The sequence below is a fragment of the Podarcis liolepis genome, assembly GCF_965112155.1.
Source record: "Podarcis liolepis genome assembly, chromosome: 3".
Classification (NCBI taxonomy): Eukaryota; Metazoa; Chordata; class Lepidosauria; order Squamata; family Lacertidae; genus Podarcis; species Podarcis liolepis.
Genome location: NC_139557.1, coordinates 36,399,768 through 36,420,757, shown reverse-complemented (window position 1 = coordinate 36,420,757; position 20,990 = coordinate 36,399,768). Strand labels below are relative to the sequence as shown.

At 45.8% G+C, this 20,990-nt stretch overlaps 1 protein-coding gene across 7 annotated transcripts in view; it reads left to right on the top strand.

Moving 5' to 3' along the window:
• The window catches only part of EYS (eyes shut homolog), a 471,327-nt gene that overhangs the window by 439,791 nt on the left and 10,546 nt on the right, over nucleotides 1-20,990 (top strand). For all 7 annotated transcript variants that reach the window (XM_083495822.1, XM_083495824.1, XM_083495825.1 and 4 more), the window contains 6 exons: nucleotides 4,145-4,317; nucleotides 5,899-6,081; nucleotides 8,294-8,460; nucleotides 9,629-9,773; nucleotides 11,067-11,241; nucleotides 14,310-14,482. In XM_083495822.1, coding sequence (XP_083351948.1) covers nucleotides 4,145-4,317; nucleotides 5,899-6,081; nucleotides 8,294-8,460; nucleotides 9,629-9,773; nucleotides 11,067-11,241; nucleotides 14,310-14,482 — 1,016 coding nt within the window. The remainder of the gene's footprint in view (nucleotides 1-4,144; nucleotides 4,318-5,898; nucleotides 6,082-8,293; nucleotides 8,461-9,628; nucleotides 9,774-11,066; nucleotides 11,242-14,309; nucleotides 14,483-20,990) is intronic.

The following is a 20,990-nucleotide window of genomic DNA, read 5'->3' as shown; positions in this document are numbered from 1 at the left end:
TGTAGCAGCATGACCTCCAACTACTGCTTAGTACTTACCTTCAGTTTCAAACAGTAGAACTTTTGCAATGTGCTATTAATTGACCTTCCGCTTTCTCATATGTCCCTATGTATTTATGTTCAGAATGCTGCAACTTGCTTCATTTTTCTTGCTGTATGCTGCAGTCACAGACTTCCATGCATGCAACAGAACTTCACATTCCTCCAGTTCAGTAGTAAAGGTAAAGGGACCCCTGACTGTTAGGTCCAGTCGTGGCCGACTCTGGGGTTGCGGCGCTCATCTTGCTTTATTGGCCAAGGGAGGCGGCATACAGCTTCCTGGTCACCAGAAGCGGCTTAGCCATGCTGGCCACATGACCCGGAAGCTGTACGCCGGCTCAGTAGTACTGATTCCTAATTCCAGCCAGTAGTGGGCAGCAGGGCGGCACAGGCAGGGCATTGCTCCTAACCAGCGAGGGGGAGACAGGCCAGGTGCAGGGAGCTTGGTGTAGTTCTGGTGCCAACTGATGCTCCTTTTGTGATGCCCACACTCCCCCTCTCTGAGAGCCAGTGTGGTGTAGTGATTAAGAGCGGTGGACTCGTAATCTGGGGAACTGGGTTCGCGTCTCCGCTCCTCCACATGCAGCTGCTGGGTGACCTTGGCCCAGTCACACTTCTCTGAAGTCTCTCAGCCCCACTCACCTCACAGAGTGTTTGTTGTGGGGGAGGAAGGGAAAGGAGAATGTTAGCCGCTTTGAGACTCCTTCAGGTAGTGATAAAGCGGGATATCAAATCCAAACTCTTCTTCTTCTTCTCGCCTCTCCCTCCTTTGGTAACTGGCAGTAACACTTGGCACGTACGATTATGACAGAGTAAGGGAAATAATAAAAATAAAACCAAAACCATCAGGGGGAAATAACTAAGGAGCCCCAGCATGGCATCCTGTGAAAAGAAAGCAAAGGAATATTTGAACTGCAAGTGTTTGTTTTTGAGAGGGAATAGCTATTTCCCCAAGCACTCACAACTTAACTTTCAAATGCAGAAATAAATATTTGCAGCCTAATCCCATGAATGATTTATCAGATGCAATGCCCTCTTAGTTCAAAGGGGCTTACTTCCCCCCACTTGCAATGCTTTGAACAGAAGCCATTGAGAAGTTTCCCACCAGAAGCCCCATTAAAATGAGTGGGAGCTGTGCAAAAACACCGTGCCATCCCATTCAGCGGGGATAGTGCCAATGAATTTCTGAGATTGCGCGCTTAATGACTAGCCATTGAGAGACTGGTGCCCATGTGATCAGATGAGTGGCATGCCACAGTTATCAAAATGATTGAAAAGACAGGGTGTTCGGTGGTACATACCCATTTACATTCCTCTTTCTGGCTCTCCTCTCCAGCGGTACCTCTATACACACAAAAGGCTATTCATAAGAAATGTATTATTGCAGCTGATAGCCATTTCTCTTTTAAAAGCTGTCTGGAGGCATTATTCAAGCGGATTCATTCTGGAAGGCTTCCCAGCTGAGATTCTCTGCGCCTTGAAACTGTGGGTGGGCTCCTTTGAAATACACTAATGAACTGTTAGGCACAAGGAGTGTCAGGAAGGGGTACTCATTTTCTCTTGCTAATAAATACAGCTTCCATGGCTCGGGAGCTTTTTCTCCTTATTATCTGGTTAGGTGTTTTGTTTCATTGTCTATGTAGCAGACTCTCTTTAAGACTCTCTTCCTTAGCTTTTATCAGCTAAACCAGGGGCTGCCAACGTGGTGCCCTCCAGGTGTTGCTGAATGACAACTCCCATTAGTCCTACCTAGGAGGCCAAAGGCTAGGTAATTGGAGTTGGAGGTAAAAAACCACATCTGGAAGGCACCATGTTAGTTACTCCTGATCTGTGACCTTGATTCAGGCCCCACCCATCAAGCCAACCTGCCCAGGGCTAAAATAGGCCTAAAAACAGAGCTTTTTTCAGCCAGAATTCGCTAGAACTCTGTTCAAGCACCTCTCAGATGGGTGCCATTGTCATTATAAGAGAACAAGGGAGGCGTTCATGGTGAGTTCCAGCACCTCTTTTTCTAGAAAAAATGGCACTTCTTAAAGATGGTTTAGAAAGTATTAAAAAAATACAAACATTAAAATATAAACATCTATTATTAAAATATACAATAGAGCAATACCATTGAAGTCATTAAACACAATTAAAAACAGGAGACTTGGGTCAAGAGATCATGCCTTGGTTTCAAAAGCTGGGGGAATGCCAATGAAGATGGGACTTATTGTATTTTAGCAGTGTGTTCTGTAGCATCAGTGCTTCTAGTAAAACAGCCTGCCACTAAGCTAGCACAAGCTGATAATCTTCAGGCTGGGACAAGACTAAGTGGGTTCTATTTATTTATTTTTAATGGTCATTATCAGGGCATTAAAAGGAGAAGGGGAGGGAGTCAGTCTTTCAGGTAACCTGACCCAGAGTTGTAAGTAACAGGACCTTAAAACTAGATCGAAGTCTAATAGGCAGCCAGTCCCTCAACACAAGTACTATGTTTGTATGGTATGGGGCAATATTCACCACCTGAATCAGGACACATAGTACCTTTCACTGTTTCTCAGAGCCAGTGTGAGAGCTAAATTTGGAAACTTGCAAGACCTTCTCATCATTATCCATTTTCAGAAGTAATCCGTCTTTTGGGTGCCAAATGCTAGGGAACAGAAAATGGCCATGACCTTCACTTCTCTCACTCGTGTAAGTCATAGCACTAGTGCGGTTAGAATGTCAGACAAGGACCAAGAAGACCAAGGTTTGAATACCCACTCAGTGATGAAGCTCACTATGTGGTATGTGGCAGGCACCAGACTAGCTTATCTTAGGGTGAGCAGAGAGGACTTAAAACTCTAGAAAAGCCCCATACCTGCTTGCAACAGTGCTGTGCTCTTTGAAGAGTGTCTTCCAGGCTGGGGTTGCTGTCTGCCTTGATTATGTGGCCACACAATGTTGCTACAAAGCGAGCATTGGGCTTTTCCAAAAGTTTTAAGTGAAAAGAAACTATTGTAGTAAAATGGTTAGTGCAACCCTCCTGTCTGTGCCCTGTTTCTATACATGCTCACTTTCCTCCCCATCTTGCTTCATATAGTCAACAAAAAGTAAAATTAAAAAATGAAGGTTCTGCACAGCACTGGTTTGTACTAATCAGAGTTTCTCCAAGTTTGGATGTAACAGGAAACTCTGGTTGGTTTAAAAGCAGAAGCAAATGTTTCTGACATTCTCATTGGCACACCAGAGGAAGAAAGGAGAGGGTGCAGGCCCCAGTCTCTGGTTCCCATATCGCTATGGCCAGCGTGTGATGAGACATCATTGCATTGTGAGTTTCTCTGTCCCCACAACAGAGAGACAAGTAGTGTGGGTGTCAGAGAAACTCCCAATGTGGTGGGAATGGGAGATGGGCAGATAGCTGAGAGAGCCTCTTTCCAGTCTATTTCAGAAATAGACTGGAAAGAGAAGCTGCTGAATTACAACTCATTACCAAACTTAAAACCATGAAAAGACCTGGGCTGAACAAAGACATTGGATTCTTATCTCACTATACATAACTAAACCATTTCTCACCTTCCCACCCCTTGCCTTTTCCTGTAAGACCTATTACAGTCATTAAGAGTCGTCAAGAGGCTCTCTCAGCTATCTGCCCATCTCCCATTCCCACCACCCTTCTGAGTAACACCCCTCCCCACCTTCTCACTATATAGAAGGATCTGGCAACTTCTGTTTCAGTGTATCTGAAGAAGTGTGCATGCACACGAAAGCTCATACCAAGAACTAACTTAGTTGGTCTTTAAGGTGCTACTGGAAGGAATTTTTTTTATTTTGTACATAATTTATCACTTCTCTCCCCCCCCCCCCAAATTTGTGTTGTGTTTCTGTTGCATTGAAATTAATGGTGTGGAACAACATAATGATAATGGGATCGATCACGCAATTAATTATGCAAAATTCCTCCACAGGGAATAAATGAGTTGAATAATGTAGTCTTTGCTGGACGCTGGACGCTGAACTGCAGCCAAATGGAAATGGTTCTGCATGCGATGAACACTGGCTGGAATGGGAATTGATACCTTCTTACATCCCTCTTCTTAACAAATGCTATTTGGTAACCTTTCTCTTCTTTTAAATTTTAACAGTGATACAGAGAACTGGTTCTGTGAATGCTCTGCTCTCTACTCTGGGAAATTATGTCAGCTTTCAACCTGTGAGGAGAACCCATGTGGAAATGGAGCAACATGTTTTCCAAAATCCAGCCAAGACACCGTGTGCCTCTGTCCCTATGGAAGGACTGGAATCCTTTGTAACGATGGTAAGAGAAGAATGCAGAACTTAGCAAGTCAAATGCAGTGAGAGAGAGAGAACAGAGAGAGATAGACTGAAGCTTCTTTGTGTTAAATGACCAAAAAAAAAAAAAAAAGCCTTTTTGTTGCCGGGCAAATTGACTTCATTACTTCTCTCTGCTTCCTACTTTTCAGATGTTCAAGAACATACAGTTTAGTGCACTGGATCTGTAATCCTCAGTATGCCTCTGTACTGGAATTGTTGTTGCTTTTTAGATGTTTTAATTGGTTTACAGTTTGTGCCTTTTCCATCCTGTGCCCCTGTCAGAGGATGTGGGGGGCATTATATATTTAATAAACAAACAAACAAACAATGGGAACATTCCCTCCAGTTCATTCAGTTGAATTGGATTCGTTTAGAATGTTTGAAGTTGCTACCAATTTTAAATGGGACCCATTTAAGTCAGCCAGACCGCTAACCTACTGAGAGCCCCACTTCTTTCCCTACACTTACAAGAGTGGTGGAGAGGGACTCCTTGCAGTGCCAGGCATCAACCAGGAGATGGTGCTTCACACATGTGTACCTGCACCCAGGGTGATGTGGTTCCCATGGTTTTTGATGTTCCTGAATGCTGCTACAAACATGTGCGGCCATGCCCAAGATGGCTGAGAACCAAAAGGCTCCTGTGAATCCCTGTCTTTCTGGACATTGCTTATAAGCAGTTCTGCAGTGAGTAATACTCCCTCGCCTTGGTTAAGCGTGGAAGAGAGAAAGGAAGAGGCAGGGACCAGGGCAAGGGTAGTGAGTTAAAGCAGATCAACTTAGTACAGACCTGGAGTTTACATTGGACCTGGAGAGGCAACCCTCTTCAAAATTGGTTTCAGCCAGACACAAGAGACATACAGGTGTGGAAAGAAAGAGGAGCATGTCAACTATAGGTGGTGGAAGTTGGTCCATTAGGGCAAATGCAGCCCTGCCCCACCGACCTCAGACTGCCCTTAATCAGCCCGCATTTGCCTGCCTCCTTACATGCTACCAGGAGTGGCACACTGGCTAGCAGCTTTCTCCTTTGTTTCAGTGTTGCCCTTGTGGAACTCGGTAGGGAGAAGGGTCATAACTAGAATTAGTTGACAATAGCTCTGCCTCTCCCTGCCATTGGCTATAGCACCCCTGCTGTTGGACTCCCGGCCTTCTGCACCACCAGTCTCAGTGGTCATCAGCCACCACTGATTATGGGGGAGAAGTTTAAAGCAGGGGTGAGAGGGTTAAAGCCCCCCTCCCACCTGCCATACAAGGGCCTGGGTTTGTGTAATGTGTCATCAATTTGGCCCTTAACCTATAGTTCCCTGTTATGTGCCAAATGGGGAACTGTGGTTTAATTTCAGTCTACTAACAAGGATATCAAACCACAGGGAATGGTAGCTTAAGCTAATCAGGGGCAGTTGATATGCTGAAACTGGCTTGCAAAACAAAGGAGAAATGTGTGGAGAACCTGATCCTAGCTCTCAATTCTGGATGCTAAGAAATCGTATATATGAACTAGGCCATTACTTGCTGTTCACCTGTGCTTCCCCCAACGGCATTTTCCTTTTCTGTGTTTTTCAAACAGTTATTAATATTACCTATCCTAACTTCAGTGGGACAGATAGCTTTGGCTATACCTCATTCCTAGCCTATTCAGCAATTCCAAACATCAGCCTCTACTATGAATTCCAACTGAAATTTCAATTAGCAAACCACAACTCTTCACTGAAAGACAACCTGATATTTTTCACTGGTCAGAAGGGTCAAGGTAAGTTATTCGTGTTTCTCTGGGGAGAGAGTGTTATTCAAATGGCTAAGACAAAGTAAATGGGGGGATATAGATATATGGATTCCGATTTCTGGGCACCTCAAGAACCATCAACAGAAGTGCACATAGCATTTGTTATATTTTTATTACATAGAAAATAATGTTTATTTTGAGATCTTGACCAGTAAATTCCTTATAGTCACTTTTTAATTTCAGAAAAGGCAGCTATTCTGTCTCAAAGGCACACCTGTACAACCCTGGATGCTGGTCACCCTGGAGAACGTCTACCAGTTAGAAACCAGTTAGAGTAGCCTGTGTCTAGACCAGCCTTTATCAACCTTGAATCCCCAGAGATGGTTGGACTACAACTCCCATCATCCCTGGCTAGCAGGACAAGCAGTCAGGAATGATGGGAGTTGTAGTCTAACAACATCTGGGGACCCAAGGTTGAGAAAGGCTGGTCTAGACAATACAGAGCAGGATGGATAAACGGCTTGACCTAGTATAAAGCAGCCTCCTGTATAACTGTGGAAAGGGATTTGCGTAGGGTATCATGCAAATGATAAAATGTGATTGTTGGGTACGGAACTAAAGAGAAAATGAAAGAGAAAATGTCTTAGTGCTTTCATCTGTATACTAATCTATGTAAAGCCACCAGGGGGCATCAGAAGACTAGATGGAAGGAACATGAGAAAGTTTAGGAAGACCGCTTTGCACTGTGACAATTGGCTCCACATTCCTATATATGTGTACTCAGAAGTAATCCCCACCTTGGTGTGTGTGGGTGTGTGTGTGTGTGTGTGTGTGAGAGAGAGAGAGAGAGAGAGAGAGAGAGAGAGAGAGAGAGAGAGACAGAGACATACCTGCTATTCTTTGATTCTCAGCTGTGAGGAAAGAAGAAAATTAGTCCTCTAAGCTTTCCTGGAACAAAATCTATTCCCACATTGTTGTTGTTGCTTATAAAAAACAACAATCAGCAAACTTTGTGGCTGAGAATTTGAGGCCAAGACATGGTTAGATTAAGCAAAGCTTAATCTTAAACTTAATATATGCGCCTTAATAATAATAATGCAGAAGTGGGGAGGTGTGTGTGTGTGTGTGTGTGTGTGTGATCACATACAGATAATTACAATAAAAAGAGCACAGCACCAGCCCATTCCTCAAAAACAGCCGTTTCTGTTGGAACATGAAAGTTGTCACCTGCCAGCAGAAGGACAGCAAGGAGGGAGCCAGTCTAGCTTCTCTCGGGAGAGATTTCCAAAGCCTAGGAGCTGCCACCAAGAAGGCCATGTGAGGGTGGCAGGACTGAGAGAAGGGCCTCCCCTGAAGATCTCAGTGCCTGGGCAGTTTCACATGAGGAAATAGGCTTTTCCGATAGCCTGGACCTAAGCTGTATAGGGCTTTATAGGTAGCCAGTGTGGGAGCTGCTCTAGCAAGGGGGTTGTATGTTCCCAGTCAACAATCTGTCTGCAGTTCTTGGAGCCAGTTGGAGCTTCTGAGCATTTTTCAAATGAACTTTTAATTAAAAATGCAAATGATTTGGGAAAGCACTGTTACTGTGTCATCTGCTAGCATGAAGTAGGAAATCCATCAAAGGAAAGAAGTATCCAGCCTCTGCTTGTGTTTTGCAGAGTTTCTGATTTCCTCTGTGCTAATCAACAAACTGGTAAAACTTGAAAGCCCCATTCACTAGCCAACATCATTCACTAGCCAGAACAAGAATGACCTGTCAGTTACCCTGGTCCTCCAGCTGATTGTGCCATCACCCCTTCTCTGGAAGAAAAACAATCTTCTCCCCAAATTCCTGTTTCACTATGTCACCAAACTAGTTTTTGAGTGGGATTAAGCATAAGGGCAACGTAGAAACAGAGATGCTGTTTGCTTTTCTGGAGAGATCTGAAGTGGGAGCAGTGGACTTTGGATGCCTGTCGGACCTCTGTTCAAACTGCATGTTAATAACTAAAGTAAAACATTACAAAATGCCATAAGCCTGCAATGACCTCCTTGCAAAAGAAGCCGAACTCTGGGCCTGTTTACTCTGCATCCTGTGCCCTCTCAACCGCTGGCTTGGGAAGCGGTGGGCACATGGTGTTAGCTGCAATCCCTCTCTGGTATCTAGGCTATCATTTCTTGCATCCTCTCGTTTCGTTTTGGTAATGTGACCCAAGACTCACTCCCTTAATGTATCCCCTTGTGGTTATTCTTACTCCAGGTCTTAATGGCGATGATTTCTTAGTGCTAGGCCTGCGCCACGGCCGCCTGGTGTACAGCTACAACCTAGGATCTGGAACAGCCACTATCATTAGTGAGCTGCTAGATCTGACAAGGCATATTCACGTGGTCAGTCTTGGCAGATTTCTTCAGGATGGCTGGATGAAGGTAACGCTTCCTTTGGAAGAGATGCTTATAAAACTCTTCTTTGTATCCACGAAGCTCACTGGGGGTGGGGTGGTTGGCGGTGGCTTCAGCCTGGTCCCTGCCTCCCAGCCTAACCTACCTCACAAGGTTAGATAGATAGATAGATAGATAGATAGATAGATAGATAGATAGATAGTTTATTACGGCCATAGGCCCATATTACCTCACAAGGTTGCTGTGAGGATAAAAGTAGAAGAACCCACATATGAGCTCCTTTGGTGCAAGAGGCAGGATACAGTGGTGCCCCGCAAGACGAATGCCTCGCAAGACGAAAAACCCACTAGACGAAAGGGTTTTCCGTTTTTCGATGCACTTCACAAGACAAATTTCCCTATGGGCTTGCTTCGCAAGACGAAAACGTCTTGCTAGTCTTGCTATTTTTTTCGCTTCCCTCTCCCTTTTTCTAAGCCACTAAGCCGCTAATAGCCTTTTAGCCACTAAGCCGCTAAGCCTTTCATAGCCGCTAAACCGCTAATAGCGCTAATCCGCTAATCCGCTAATAGGGTTGCTTCGCAAGACGAAAAAACCGCTAAACGAAGAGACTCGCGGAATGGATTATTTTCGTCTTGCGAGGCACCACTGTATTATATATAACCTTTATTAAGCTTGTCATACAAACGAAACTTTAAATATATAGTCTTGAATCCTAAGAGTTAAATATATTTATGTATTGTTTCCTGAAGACTTCATACAGCAAGGTTGTTGAATGCCCCTCTCCATTTTCAAAAGCAGTTCTCCCACCCACCACACACACACACACACACACACACTGCCCCTTACAAATTGCTCTTGAAATTCTAGAGCACTCTGGGAAAGAATACATAAGGATGCGGGAGTGGAAAGTGGGGGTGGGAGGGGTACAACTTGCTACATCAGCAGACGTACTTGCACACCTCTAAAAGCTCTTCGAATGACCACCCTGGAAATTTAAAGACCTTATTTATATATTTACTACTCAATTGCAGCAGTGCCTTCTACCCTTCATTGATTTGAAGCTTAGACTGTAATCCAAAACATGTTATTGGTGGTTTCTCCATGTTTGGAAGCTTGTGGGGACATAAGGATGAGATAAGAGATCTACTCAATTTGCTCCACAAATAACAGGTTTTGTTCCGCTTTTGTCTGAAAGGTGGATGACCATGAAAACAAAACCATCACATCTCCAGGAACTTTGGTTGGGCTCAATGTCTTCAGCCAGTTTTACGTTGGAGGTTACATTGAATACATCCCAGAACTCTTACCGAATGGATCCAATTTTAGGAACGGCTTTCAAGGTAACTAACAATTTTACTTGCATTGCATTTGATTTACTCTGAGCATGGCTGATGTTGGATGCAACTCTTCACATTTACATTAATCACACACACCCCATACTTGTATCTGCCCCATTGTCGGTTGTTCCCCTGTGTCTGTTTTAAATTGTAAGCTTATTGGAGTAGGAGCCAGTCTTGCCTGTTCTTTGTAAAGCACACATGTACATAGATGGCATTATAGAATTAATGTGATGTAGAAGAGCTGGGCAGATGGGGCTTCAGCAGACTGGGGCTGATGGGACTTGGACTCCAGCAATATCTGGAGTGCCAAAGGTTCCCCAGTCCTGAGCTATAGGAATGGGCGAAGTCATTGGGATAAATTCTACTGTTGGGAGGTGGTTTCCCACAGAATTTCCAGCTCTTCATCTGCATTAGATTTGAACCTGGGTTGGGTAATCAGGAGACAACCTACTGGTTCTGGGGATAACCTGGTGTCCTCAGGACTTGCCAGGCTTCTGCCCATGTATACAGCAAGACACCCCTTTCATATCACGCTCCCTTTTGCTTCTCAAAACTGAAACCTGCATATATTTGCAGTGCAGTTATGTCTGCTCAGGAGTAGGGATGTCAGAGAACGCCCACAAAAAACAGAAGTTGGAGTGAAAATGGCCAGTGTTCATTTATTCCTTCCATGTTTGGAGCGGAACTCAATCCAGTGAATAAGATCAGTCTTCACCGTTGTTGCTTTCAATCCACAAATGATATGTAAATTATTTCTACCACTCCCCGTTTGCGTTGTGTTCCCTTTCCACTGAAATGAATGAGGTCCAGCAACATAATGGCAAAGGAACTTACATAAGCTAGGTAATTTTGCACAGTGGACAGTGAGATAGTGTCGTTTTTGATGGAAGATGAACTGCTGCCGAATGTAAACAATGCTGCATCCGATGAATATGGGGCAGAATGGAAAGGCCCTCTTGCCTTCCTACTCAGGAGCAAGTCTCATAGAGTCCAGTGAATCTTGCATCTCCATATCTGGGCTCAGGATTGCAAACCCAATTTTTGAAAGCCAGGTGCTCCCCCTTTCTAGTAGTGGAACCTACAGTGCCTCTGATTTAGAAAGGGAAACATACAGCAAATGGGAGAATAGCAGGTTTTTCCAAAGCACATCCGTTCAGCTTTTCCTTTCTTCCCTTCTTTCATTTTCTTCCATAAGCTTCTTGCTGAAATGCATCACCAAATGGGTGGGGTGGTATTATTATTATTATTATTATTATTATTATTATTATTATTATTATTATTATTTCTTTTGAGGTTGCATTTATGACATACGAGTTCGCACCGGGAGGGACCAGCCATTTAAAGCCCCAGGAATCCCAGAAGGCCACCCGAATGCTGGTCGCAGCGTAGGACAGTGTGACAAGTCTCCGTGCCGCTTCATAAAATGCGGAAATGGGGGGACGTGCGTGGAAAGCGGCTCTACCGTTTAGTAAGTGCAAATGGGTTTGGGTGAATTATTATTGCATGGGAAATTCATCAAGCCCGTGCTGCCTTAACACCGTGGTTGTCATGGGCATTAGTCGAATGTAAACTAGGATGGGGGAAGCTGCCTTATATTGGAACTCAGTCCATCTAACTCAGTATTGTCTGCACTGACTGGCAGCACCTCTCCAGGATTTCCAACAGGGTTCTCTCCCAGCAACTCCCCAGAGATGCCAGGGATTGAACCTGGGACTTTCTGCATGCAAAGCAGATTATTTAAGAGCTATGGCCCTTAACCAGACTTTAGATGCACATCCAAATCTTCTATGCATGCACTAACCCTGGCATGCCCCGTTCTACCACAACTACCATATCCGGGTTTGAAAGGGGGTAAAGTTGCATGTCAAGCATGTGCTTTACATCAGGGGTGTAGAAACCTGTGGCTGTCGAAGGATATACATCGGGATCTGCTGCCCCTGTGGATCCTGCTGCCCAAGGCAGTCACCTCACCTTGGCTCATGAGTGCCCTGTCCTTCATATGTTTTTGATCTCCATCTCCCATCCTCCCCAACCAGCATGGTCAGGGATTATGGGAGCTGTAGTCCAACAACATCTGGTGGCTTGCAGCAGTGGTGTAGCGTGGGGGGTGCAGGGGGTGCCGGCCGCACCGGGCGCAACATCTGGGGGTTAGGGTTAGGGGGCGCAAATCCACGGGTTAGGGGGCGCAAATCCACGGGTTAGGGGGCGCAAATTACTTGCCTTGCCCCGGGTGCTGACAACCCACGCTACGCCACTGGCTTGCAGGTTCCCCATTCCTTCTTCATGTGCAGCATGGCTACAAAAAGACTTCCTCCTCCTCCTCTTCCTGCTGATCTTAAAAACCTCTGTTCCTCTGAGAGCCTGGGTTTGTTTTCAGACATCAAATTGGCTCCTAGGAATCATTTCCTCCTAGGGGCTTTTCACTTTTTGAGAAATTGCTTCAATGTGTCAGAGAACCTCTGTTTTGACATGATGTGCAATGCATTTAAATTGGAGAGCCTGTTGCTATGGGGACAATGCTGCTGATTTAAATAGGTACAGCAATGCACACCATTTCCTGTAATTTTTTATTTTTTTTTAGGGTAAACTTTGCATTTGGCTTCTCGGCTGGGCAAGCCCCTATTCTTCATCTAGGTAGAAATACAGTATTTGAAATGCGTTCCAACAGGCATGCAAAACCTCTGGTAATAAGTTTCTAGGACCAGCTGCCCTTGATGTAGAAAAATAGAAAATAGGTTTCTGCTGGGCAATAACTATTTGGGTATCTATCTAACGCTTGAGTTGAAAATAATATGCACACGCTCCTGGCATTTGGTGATTCTTTTGAATTGATTAGAAACTGGTGCATTGCTGTGCAGTCAGAGGTGCCTGCAATAAAGCCAAAATAGTATTCTACTCAGTGGGACGCGGGTGGCACTGTGGGTTAAACCACAGAGCCTAGGACTTGCCAATCGCATAGTCGGCGGTTCGAATCCCCGCGGCGGGGTGAGCTCCCGTCGTTCGGTCCCAGCACCTGCCAACCTAGCAGTTCGAAAGCACCCCCGGGTGCAAGTAGATAAATAGGGACCGCTTACTAGCGGGAAGGTAAACGGCGTTTCCATGTGCAGCTCTGGCTCGCCAGAGCAGCTTTGTCACGCTGGCCACCTGACCCGGAAGTGTCTGCGGACAGCGCTGGCTCCCAGCCTCTAGAGTGAGATGAGCGCACAACCCTAGAGTCTGTCAAGACTGGCCCGTACGGGCAGGGATACCTTTACCTTTACAGTGGTGCCTTGCAAGACGAAAAGAATCCGTTCCGCGAGTCTCTTCGTCTTGCGGTTTTTTCGTCTTGCGAAGCAAGCCCATTAGCGGCTTAGCGGATTAGCGCTATTAGCGTCTTAGCGGATCAGCTGATAAGTGGCTTAGCGGATCAGCTGTTAAGCGGCTTAGCGGATCAGCTGATAAGCGGCTTAGCGGATCAGCTGATAAGCGGCTTAGTGGATCAGCTGTTAAGCGGCTTAGCGGCTTGGGGAAAAGGGGGGGAGGGGGAAAAACCCACAGGAACTTGCAAGACATTGTCGTCTTGCGAAGCAAGCCCATAGGAAATTCGTTTTGCGAAGCACCTCCAAAACGGAAAACCCTTTCGTCTAGCGGGTTTTCCGTCTTGCGAGGCATTCGTCTTGCGGGGCACCACTGTACCTAGTATTCTACTCACAGGAACATATGCTAAGTCGGACCACCAGTCTTTCTTAGATCATTATTGTTTAGATTGATTGGCAGCAGGTCTCCAGGGTCTCAGGCAGTGACTTAATCCTACCTGGGGATTAAATCTGGAACCTTTTTGTTTTAATGAGAAAAGCAGCTTTGGTGGGGGAAGATTGGAGCAGAGAAGCAGCAGGGGGAGCTTCCCTTAACCCCTTCCCCACCTCCCTCTGCTCCTCCCACATGGTTTTCGCAACATGTGCTTGCAAGAGGAAGTAAGTGCCTTGCATTCTGCATCAGGAAAAGCATCTGGAAGGATTAATTGCAGAGGCTGGGAAAGGGTTCAGCTCATTGTTTCCCTTATTCAAATTCCCCATTGCCAAGATAGGCAAAGGTAAAGGGTAAAGGGACCCCTGACCATTAGGTCCAGTCGTGGCCGACTCTGGGGTTGCAGCACTCATCTCGCTTTATTGGCCGAGGGAGCCATGTCTAAGCATGTGGCCAGCATGACTAAGCCACTTCTGGCGAATCAGAGCAGCGCACAGAAACGCCATTTACCTTCCCACTGGAGCGGTACCTATTTATCTACTTGCACTTTGATGTGCTTTTGAACTGCTAGGTTGGCAGGAGCAGGGACCGAGCAATGGGAGCTCACCCTGTCGCGGGGATTCAAACCGCTGACCTTCTGATTGGCAAGTCCTAGGCTCTGTGGTTTAATGCACAGCACCACTCGCATCCCTATTGCCAAGATACTTTTCCTTAAAAAAAGAAAAGGGCACAGGGACTCCCTTATACACAGTGGCTTGTAACATGCAGTTAGCCCTGTATTGATAATATCCTATGGTTTTCTCTTTTTAGCTGCCATTGCCCCGCTGGCTGGAAAGGAGCATTCTGCATGGAGACAGTTTCTGTCTGTGATCCCGAGCACAAGCCACCCCACAGGTGCAGGCAAGGTTCCACCTGTGCCCCACTGCCTGATGGCTACACCTGCCACTGCCCACTAGGAACCACTGGCATCTACTGTGAACAAGGTAAGGCAAAGATCTCCAATATAGACCTCTAATAATGGCATTACCAAGGAGTTTTCCTTTTACCCGCTTTTCTTAATTTGGGTATGACAGTTCAGGGAATATGATGGAGACAATGGTGGTGGTGCAGGATTCAACTGATAAGTCTTATTAGTGAAAGGACTTCCACTTGTGCAATAGGGCTTCCCCCACCTCTCACTTCACATACCCCACCACCACCAAAAATTGACTGGGTTGGGGAAAATCCCCAGAACATTCTGCAGTAAGAAGAAAGTAGGATTGTTCCATCTGGCAAGCAAAAATGCTGGACCTGATGGAATTAGAAGAGTGAAACGTTGTTGTTGTTGTTTCCATCTAAAATGATGATGATGATGATGTTGATGATGATAGAAAGGATTTTGGTTCGTAGGCTTGGTCCTTTAGGATTGGAATAAGAAAGAAGAGAAGCTTGACCGGCCTAGGTGCACATGATTTCTGGAAGATCTTAGTGGTTGTTGGCTGGGAGGAAATGGAATGCATGCTCCTTTTACTAGTTACTAGTTTGCTTCAATTTGTTTCAGTTACTCATGTTATAAGAATTTACGGTCTCAAATATATAAATGAAACATTCATAAATTTACAAGGCAAACACATAAAGGTAAAGGGACCCCCGGCCGTTAGGTCCAGTCGCTGATGACTCTGGGGTTGCGGCGCTCATCCCACTCTATAGGTCGAGGGAGCCAGCGTTTGTCCGCAGACAGCTTCCAGGTCATGTGGCCAGCATGACTAAGCTGCTTCTGGTGAACCAGAGCAGCACATGGAAACGCCGTTTACCTTCCCGCCAGAGCGGTACCTATTTATCTACTTGCACTTGACCTGCTTTCGAACTGTTAGGTTGGCAGGAGCAGGGACCAAGCAACGGGAGCTCACCCCATCGCAGGGATTCAAACTGCCGACCTCCTCTATGGTTTAGACCACAGGGCCACCCGCATCCCTAAGTATATAAACCACATGTCTGAAATAGTACAGAAGAGCAATCCTGAAACCATTTTGACTCTCCCCGATTGACCTCAGATGTTTCTCTGCAAGAAGGAAGGAAATGGGAAAGCCTCTCCATTGTCTTTTGCTTACCTGTCTTTAGGGCATCTTTGTGTATGAATAGGGTGAGCCTGTGACCTGGATTCAGGAATTAAAGTATCTACCATCACAAAAGAATGTTCCGGGCTGCCCAAGTAAAGCAATCACTGGTCATTGTGAGGTATCCTGGATTTCTGTAGTAGACCACCTCCTTCTGTGATGTATATATGATGTTTTTGGGGGTGGTCTTGCGCTACAGGGTGGGCAATTTCAAAAGTCTATATAAGGGCTTGCACACCATTGTTCTGGGTTCCTTCTCCCTCCTGCATGTGGTGAGTGAAGACCCTGCTGCAAGAGTTTATTAAAGATCAGGCTTACTAGCTGCTTTGCTTCTCAATATTCTCTGGTTGGCCTCTGTTATTTTCTCCAACCAATAGGGAATCCACTTAAGGACTCTATATGGGCTCTCGGATACCCCATAAGGGAAAAGGAGCAGGGTTTTTTTCTACATCACTCACATCAAATAACATGGATATCGTCTTTGCATAGCCCCAATGTGGAGGGAGACGTTCAGTCCTACTCAGAGTAGACCCACTAAAATAATAGACACAACCAACTTAAGGTTAGACCCAGGCTGTGACTTAGGACTTCCCAGAAAACGGAAGGGGAAGCAAGATCTGTCAGGGTGTTAATTCTGTGAGCCCTTCCATCGTATGCTCGGGTTGTGTAGATGTGTAAGTATGTAACTCCTAAAGACACTACAGTCTCCACTGACCTTCATTCCAAGGCTACCAAACCCTGTAAGTGCAGGAACCCCTTGTCTCTCTTGCTGCTCTGAGATTGAATGTGTGCAACTGTATTGAGATTTCCTGAGGACAGCGGTATTGCTTTTTTATATAGAACTTTTTTCCTCAAGTGCTTAAAGTGTTGACGTATGTTAGCTCAATCATCCTTAGAACAATTTTGTAAAGTAGACCAGTATTAGAGACAAACTATACAGGGTGGTGAGAGACATATCATTTTTGGTATGGGGTCTCTCCTAATGTAGTATAAAGGTGAAGAAGGGTTCAATTTTTAAAAGGAAAAAAGGGAATGGCCGTGGGATTGCTGAACCCTCTCTGTGCTCTCCACTTGCCTCTCCACAGCCCCCCCACCCACCACTTTTCTCCCTGACTGGCTTACTTCTGGTATTTAAATGCTATAGTGAAGTAAGCCATACTCCCCGTGTTTTATACATGCTTGTTGCGCAGCCAGTTTTAAAAAGAGACGGGTTTGCCAGAGACACGTCTACTTTGGTTCTTTTTATCCCTACATTACATGTGCAGGGTTGTGGTACCTTGCCCAAGACCACACAATACGTCCATTATTCCAGCTGGAAATAATCCTGTCTCATAGCTCATGCCATAAATGCCCATTATTCACCTGAAATCAGCTACTACAATTACTTGCCCTGGCATCATGCCCCACATATTTCTTTCTCACTGGTGTTTTCACCGTTGTAATGCCCTCCTGGCATGAACTGAGAATCAACAGCCCTTCACACACTAGTAAAAAACCAAATTGGCATGGGGCATCTTTAATTAGTGGTGATCCGTCCCCCTCATGTGATGTGCCGCGAGTTCAAATTACTTGAACCAGACCTCTGAGAAAAGGCAAGGAAGCACTGTCCTTGCAGTAAACCCCAATGGTAAATAACTCCCAGAGGGGCATCAGAACAAAAGAAGTGGAGACTTCACCATGAAAAAGCCTACTGTGTTCTGCCTTAAAATCCTTGACCTCCATTTCCCCTTCTGTTGGCAGCATAATGAATCGTCATGAGATTTTTGCAAAGTACAATTTTCCTTTTCTTTTCTGGTAAGTGAGCCGCAGCCTGTAAACAAGCAACTATTTATCCCCCCCCCCCCAAAACATCCTTCGTCTCTGGATTGATGGCAGGCATAGAAGCAGAAGAAAGAGTAGCATGTAGCCCAGGAGAGTAGGAAACAAAGGGGAGAGGGGTCGTCAAGAGTAGTAACTATTCAGGAAGGAGATATGTCAAAGAATACCAGAGACACAAAAGGACCTTCGAGAGATAACAAGCAGTAAGGATACCAATCAAATTTTGCCAGCAACCCAAGGGCAGCAAACAGAACAAAATGTCCTCAGGGATGTGGAAGAACAAACCAAACTTAGGTTGTCCTAGGCTGATTAGGAAAAAAACAATCTCCCTGTATTTGAGCAAACAGTTCAATATTTAGCTTAGCTGGAATGACTCATGGCCCAAATTAATCATATGCCCAAGCATTTAAGAAAGCAGGAGTCATTATTATTTTTCAGATGAGTGGTGTAGCATGGGGGGGGGGCATAAGGGCAGTTGCCCTGGGTGCAAAATTGCCTCAATGCAGCTGTGTGCTTCCATTGCTGGGCTCTGCTGAAAATGGCTTCTCCATGTGAACCAGGAAGCCAGACAATGGAACGACTCGTCTTTTCTTAGCTCTGTGGCTGCAATCTCCTGGGTGATGACGTAGCGGTTGAATGTGGATGCGTACTCCAACCATTTCCCTCCCTCCAACCCACCCACCCCCTATGCGCTTCCCTGGGCACTGGCAATCCATGCTACGCCACTGTTTCAGATTCCACAGCAGTATTCGGATGAAGCAGTTTTACTCAGCCATGTTGAGGGCACCATAGTTCCATATGGGGCTGCTATAGATGAACTCCACCAGCACACATGAGGATCCTCTTTTACGGCAACTTCCCATTCCTGACAAGCCATATATGGGAAGCAGGTACCATGAATGAAGTCTGATGGTTTTGCATCCCAAACAGACCTGGTGTTAGGCGCTCTGTGCTTTGTCAGCATATGTTTGTGGATGAAAATTAATGCATGTGTTCATTCACACATATATCTGGCCTTAGCAAGATATATTTAATTTTTTCCCCCAATTGCCACAGCAGGAACCACAAACTGTCACTGTGGAGTCCTCACTCCTCCTTGTCCCCAGAAGCAAATGTCTTGCAACAAAGCTTAATTTGTTGATGCTGGGAGACTGTATAGCAAATCTGGGTTAGCTTGTTGATGGTAACAGGAGTGACTTGAATTAGATCTTATGAGACTGAAGTATGTTCTTAATGTTGTTAACATAGTCGTTATGCTTCCTCTCCTAGTTAAGGTTGTTATGGCTCAAATGTCAACAGATCCTTTCTTCATCCAGTGGCTGCAAAGGTCATGGCTTTCTCCATAGCAACAAAATATTCCAGCCCCACTTCTAGAGCACAACAGAAGCCAACCTAGCACTGTGAAAAATCTCCATTAAAAGAGAGAGAGAAATCAGCCTAGGAATATGAAAAAGGCATTATGTAAACCTAAAAACAAAATCAAATAGACTGTGCATGTTGAAAGTGACTCTTTCTGTATAAAACAAATGAGCATAGTTAGCAAATACCGATGTTAGATGCAAATAATTTCAAAAGCAATGAAATGGAATTGCATGGGGAGGGCAAAGCTCAGTACTAGCTTGGCTGTTACATGTTGTGTTTGCACATGCAGTTCAGAGAACTGCAAGAACTACGACTACATTTGTTATTTGTAACACTACAGTGGTACCTCGGTTTTCGAACAGCTTAGTTCTCCAACTACTTGGAAGCCGAACACTTCAAACTCAGAAATGAGTGTTCCGGTTTTCAAACTGTTTTGGGAAGCCGAACATGCTCCAATTTGAGTGCACACTTCCATTTTGAACGAGCGGCTTGGCCCCAACAGTGACTGCCGCTGCTTCCTTCCTTTCCCTTCCCTTCCTTTCCCTCTGCTGGGAAGCGCCTCTTTCCTCGGCACAAAGGCTCCTCAGAATGTAAGGGACTCCAGAGTCGGGAGACTTGGAAGTTGGCGACTCTCCCTCCGCGTGCAGAGAGGTCGTGTTGGGGAGGAGAGTGTGTGGTGGGAGAACTGTGCTGGGCAGGTTGACCTTCCCGCACCCCCCCCCCCGTCCCAAGCCCGACCCCAAGCGAGGTCCAGGCGAGGCAGCGCAGGCGCCCCATTCCCGAGCGGGGGATCGGGGCGCTCGCACGGCATGCAGGCTCCAGCCCACCCGGCTCAGTATCCACGGCTAGGAGCGCAGCCGAGAGCAGCCACCGCCGCCTCCTCTCCGCGCTCCGGTGCTGCTGCCGCGTCCCGGTGCCGCCGTACCAGGGACGCGCAGGCAGCATCGCCCCGACCGGCTCACAGCTGCCGCCTTGTCATGCTGCCCAAAGTGCAAACAGAAGCCCTGGGACTCGGCCGGGCGAATGGGGAGCCGGGGCAGATGCCAGAAAACATGCGGCGGGGGCGGGGGAGAGATGGCTTGGGTGGGAGGCAGAAAACTTTTGCCTCCCTTTCCTTAACTTAAACGCGCCCCCCCCCTTAAACGCCCATCTCGTGCATCCAGTTAGCCACCTCCTTCCCCCTCCCACACCCCATGCGCGCTCCTCTTCCCTCCAGTTTGAGTGTTTCCATCCCCCTCCCCATTTAAACTCTCCCCTCCCGTCTCGTCCCTCCAATGGCAATGGGTAGATCACTACAGTTTTTGATACTGGGTAGTAGATTGCAGCCTAGTTTGTTGCTTTCATTTTATGGGTCAATGGTCTCATTAGATAGTAAAATTCACGTTGAATAGCTGTTTTAGGGGTTGTTTTTAATTGTCTGTAATGGATTAATCCATTTTGCATTACTTTCTATGGGAAAGCGTACCTTGGTTTTGGAATGGACTTCCGGGATGGATTAAGTTTGAGAACCAAGGTAATAGTGCCATAACTGAATGCATTCCCTAGATGGCAGCATAGGACAATAATTTCTATGAGTAAAAGCACCGATTAAACTGTGTAGCTATTCTCCCTATACTTATAAACAGACACTTGGGCTGTATGCATGCAATGCATTTAAATCACCTTGCTTCCCTCAAAAGAATCCTGGGAATTGTAGTTTGTTCAGAGTTCTGGAAATTGTAGCTTGGTGAGGAGTAAACGATAGTTCCTGGGACTCTTTTAGGGGAAGAAGCCATGTGCTCTAAGCGTGCTTCATAGGTATGGTGTGTACACAGTCTTTAGGAAAGTACTGCTTATTATACCATTCAGCACGTGAGCAAAAAAATAACCTGGCTAGAGATGTTTAACAAAACAGGTAATTTCAGAGGAGCCCTGCTGAATCTGGCCAAGGACCTATCTAGTCAGGCATCCTGCTTCCCACCGTGACCAACCATGTACCCATGGGAAGCTCATAAGATGGACTTGAGGGCAAATAGCCCTCCTCTGCTGTTATTCTCTAGTCATGCTGTTTTGATCCTCAAGGTAGCACACAGCTATCCTCACCCATAGCCATTTAAGCCTTACCCTATGAATTTTTCTTGCCAACAAAGGTCCGTATAGTAAAAGCTACGGTTTTCCCAGTAGTGATGTATGGAAGTGAAAGCTGGACCATAAAGAAGGCTGATCACCGAAGAAT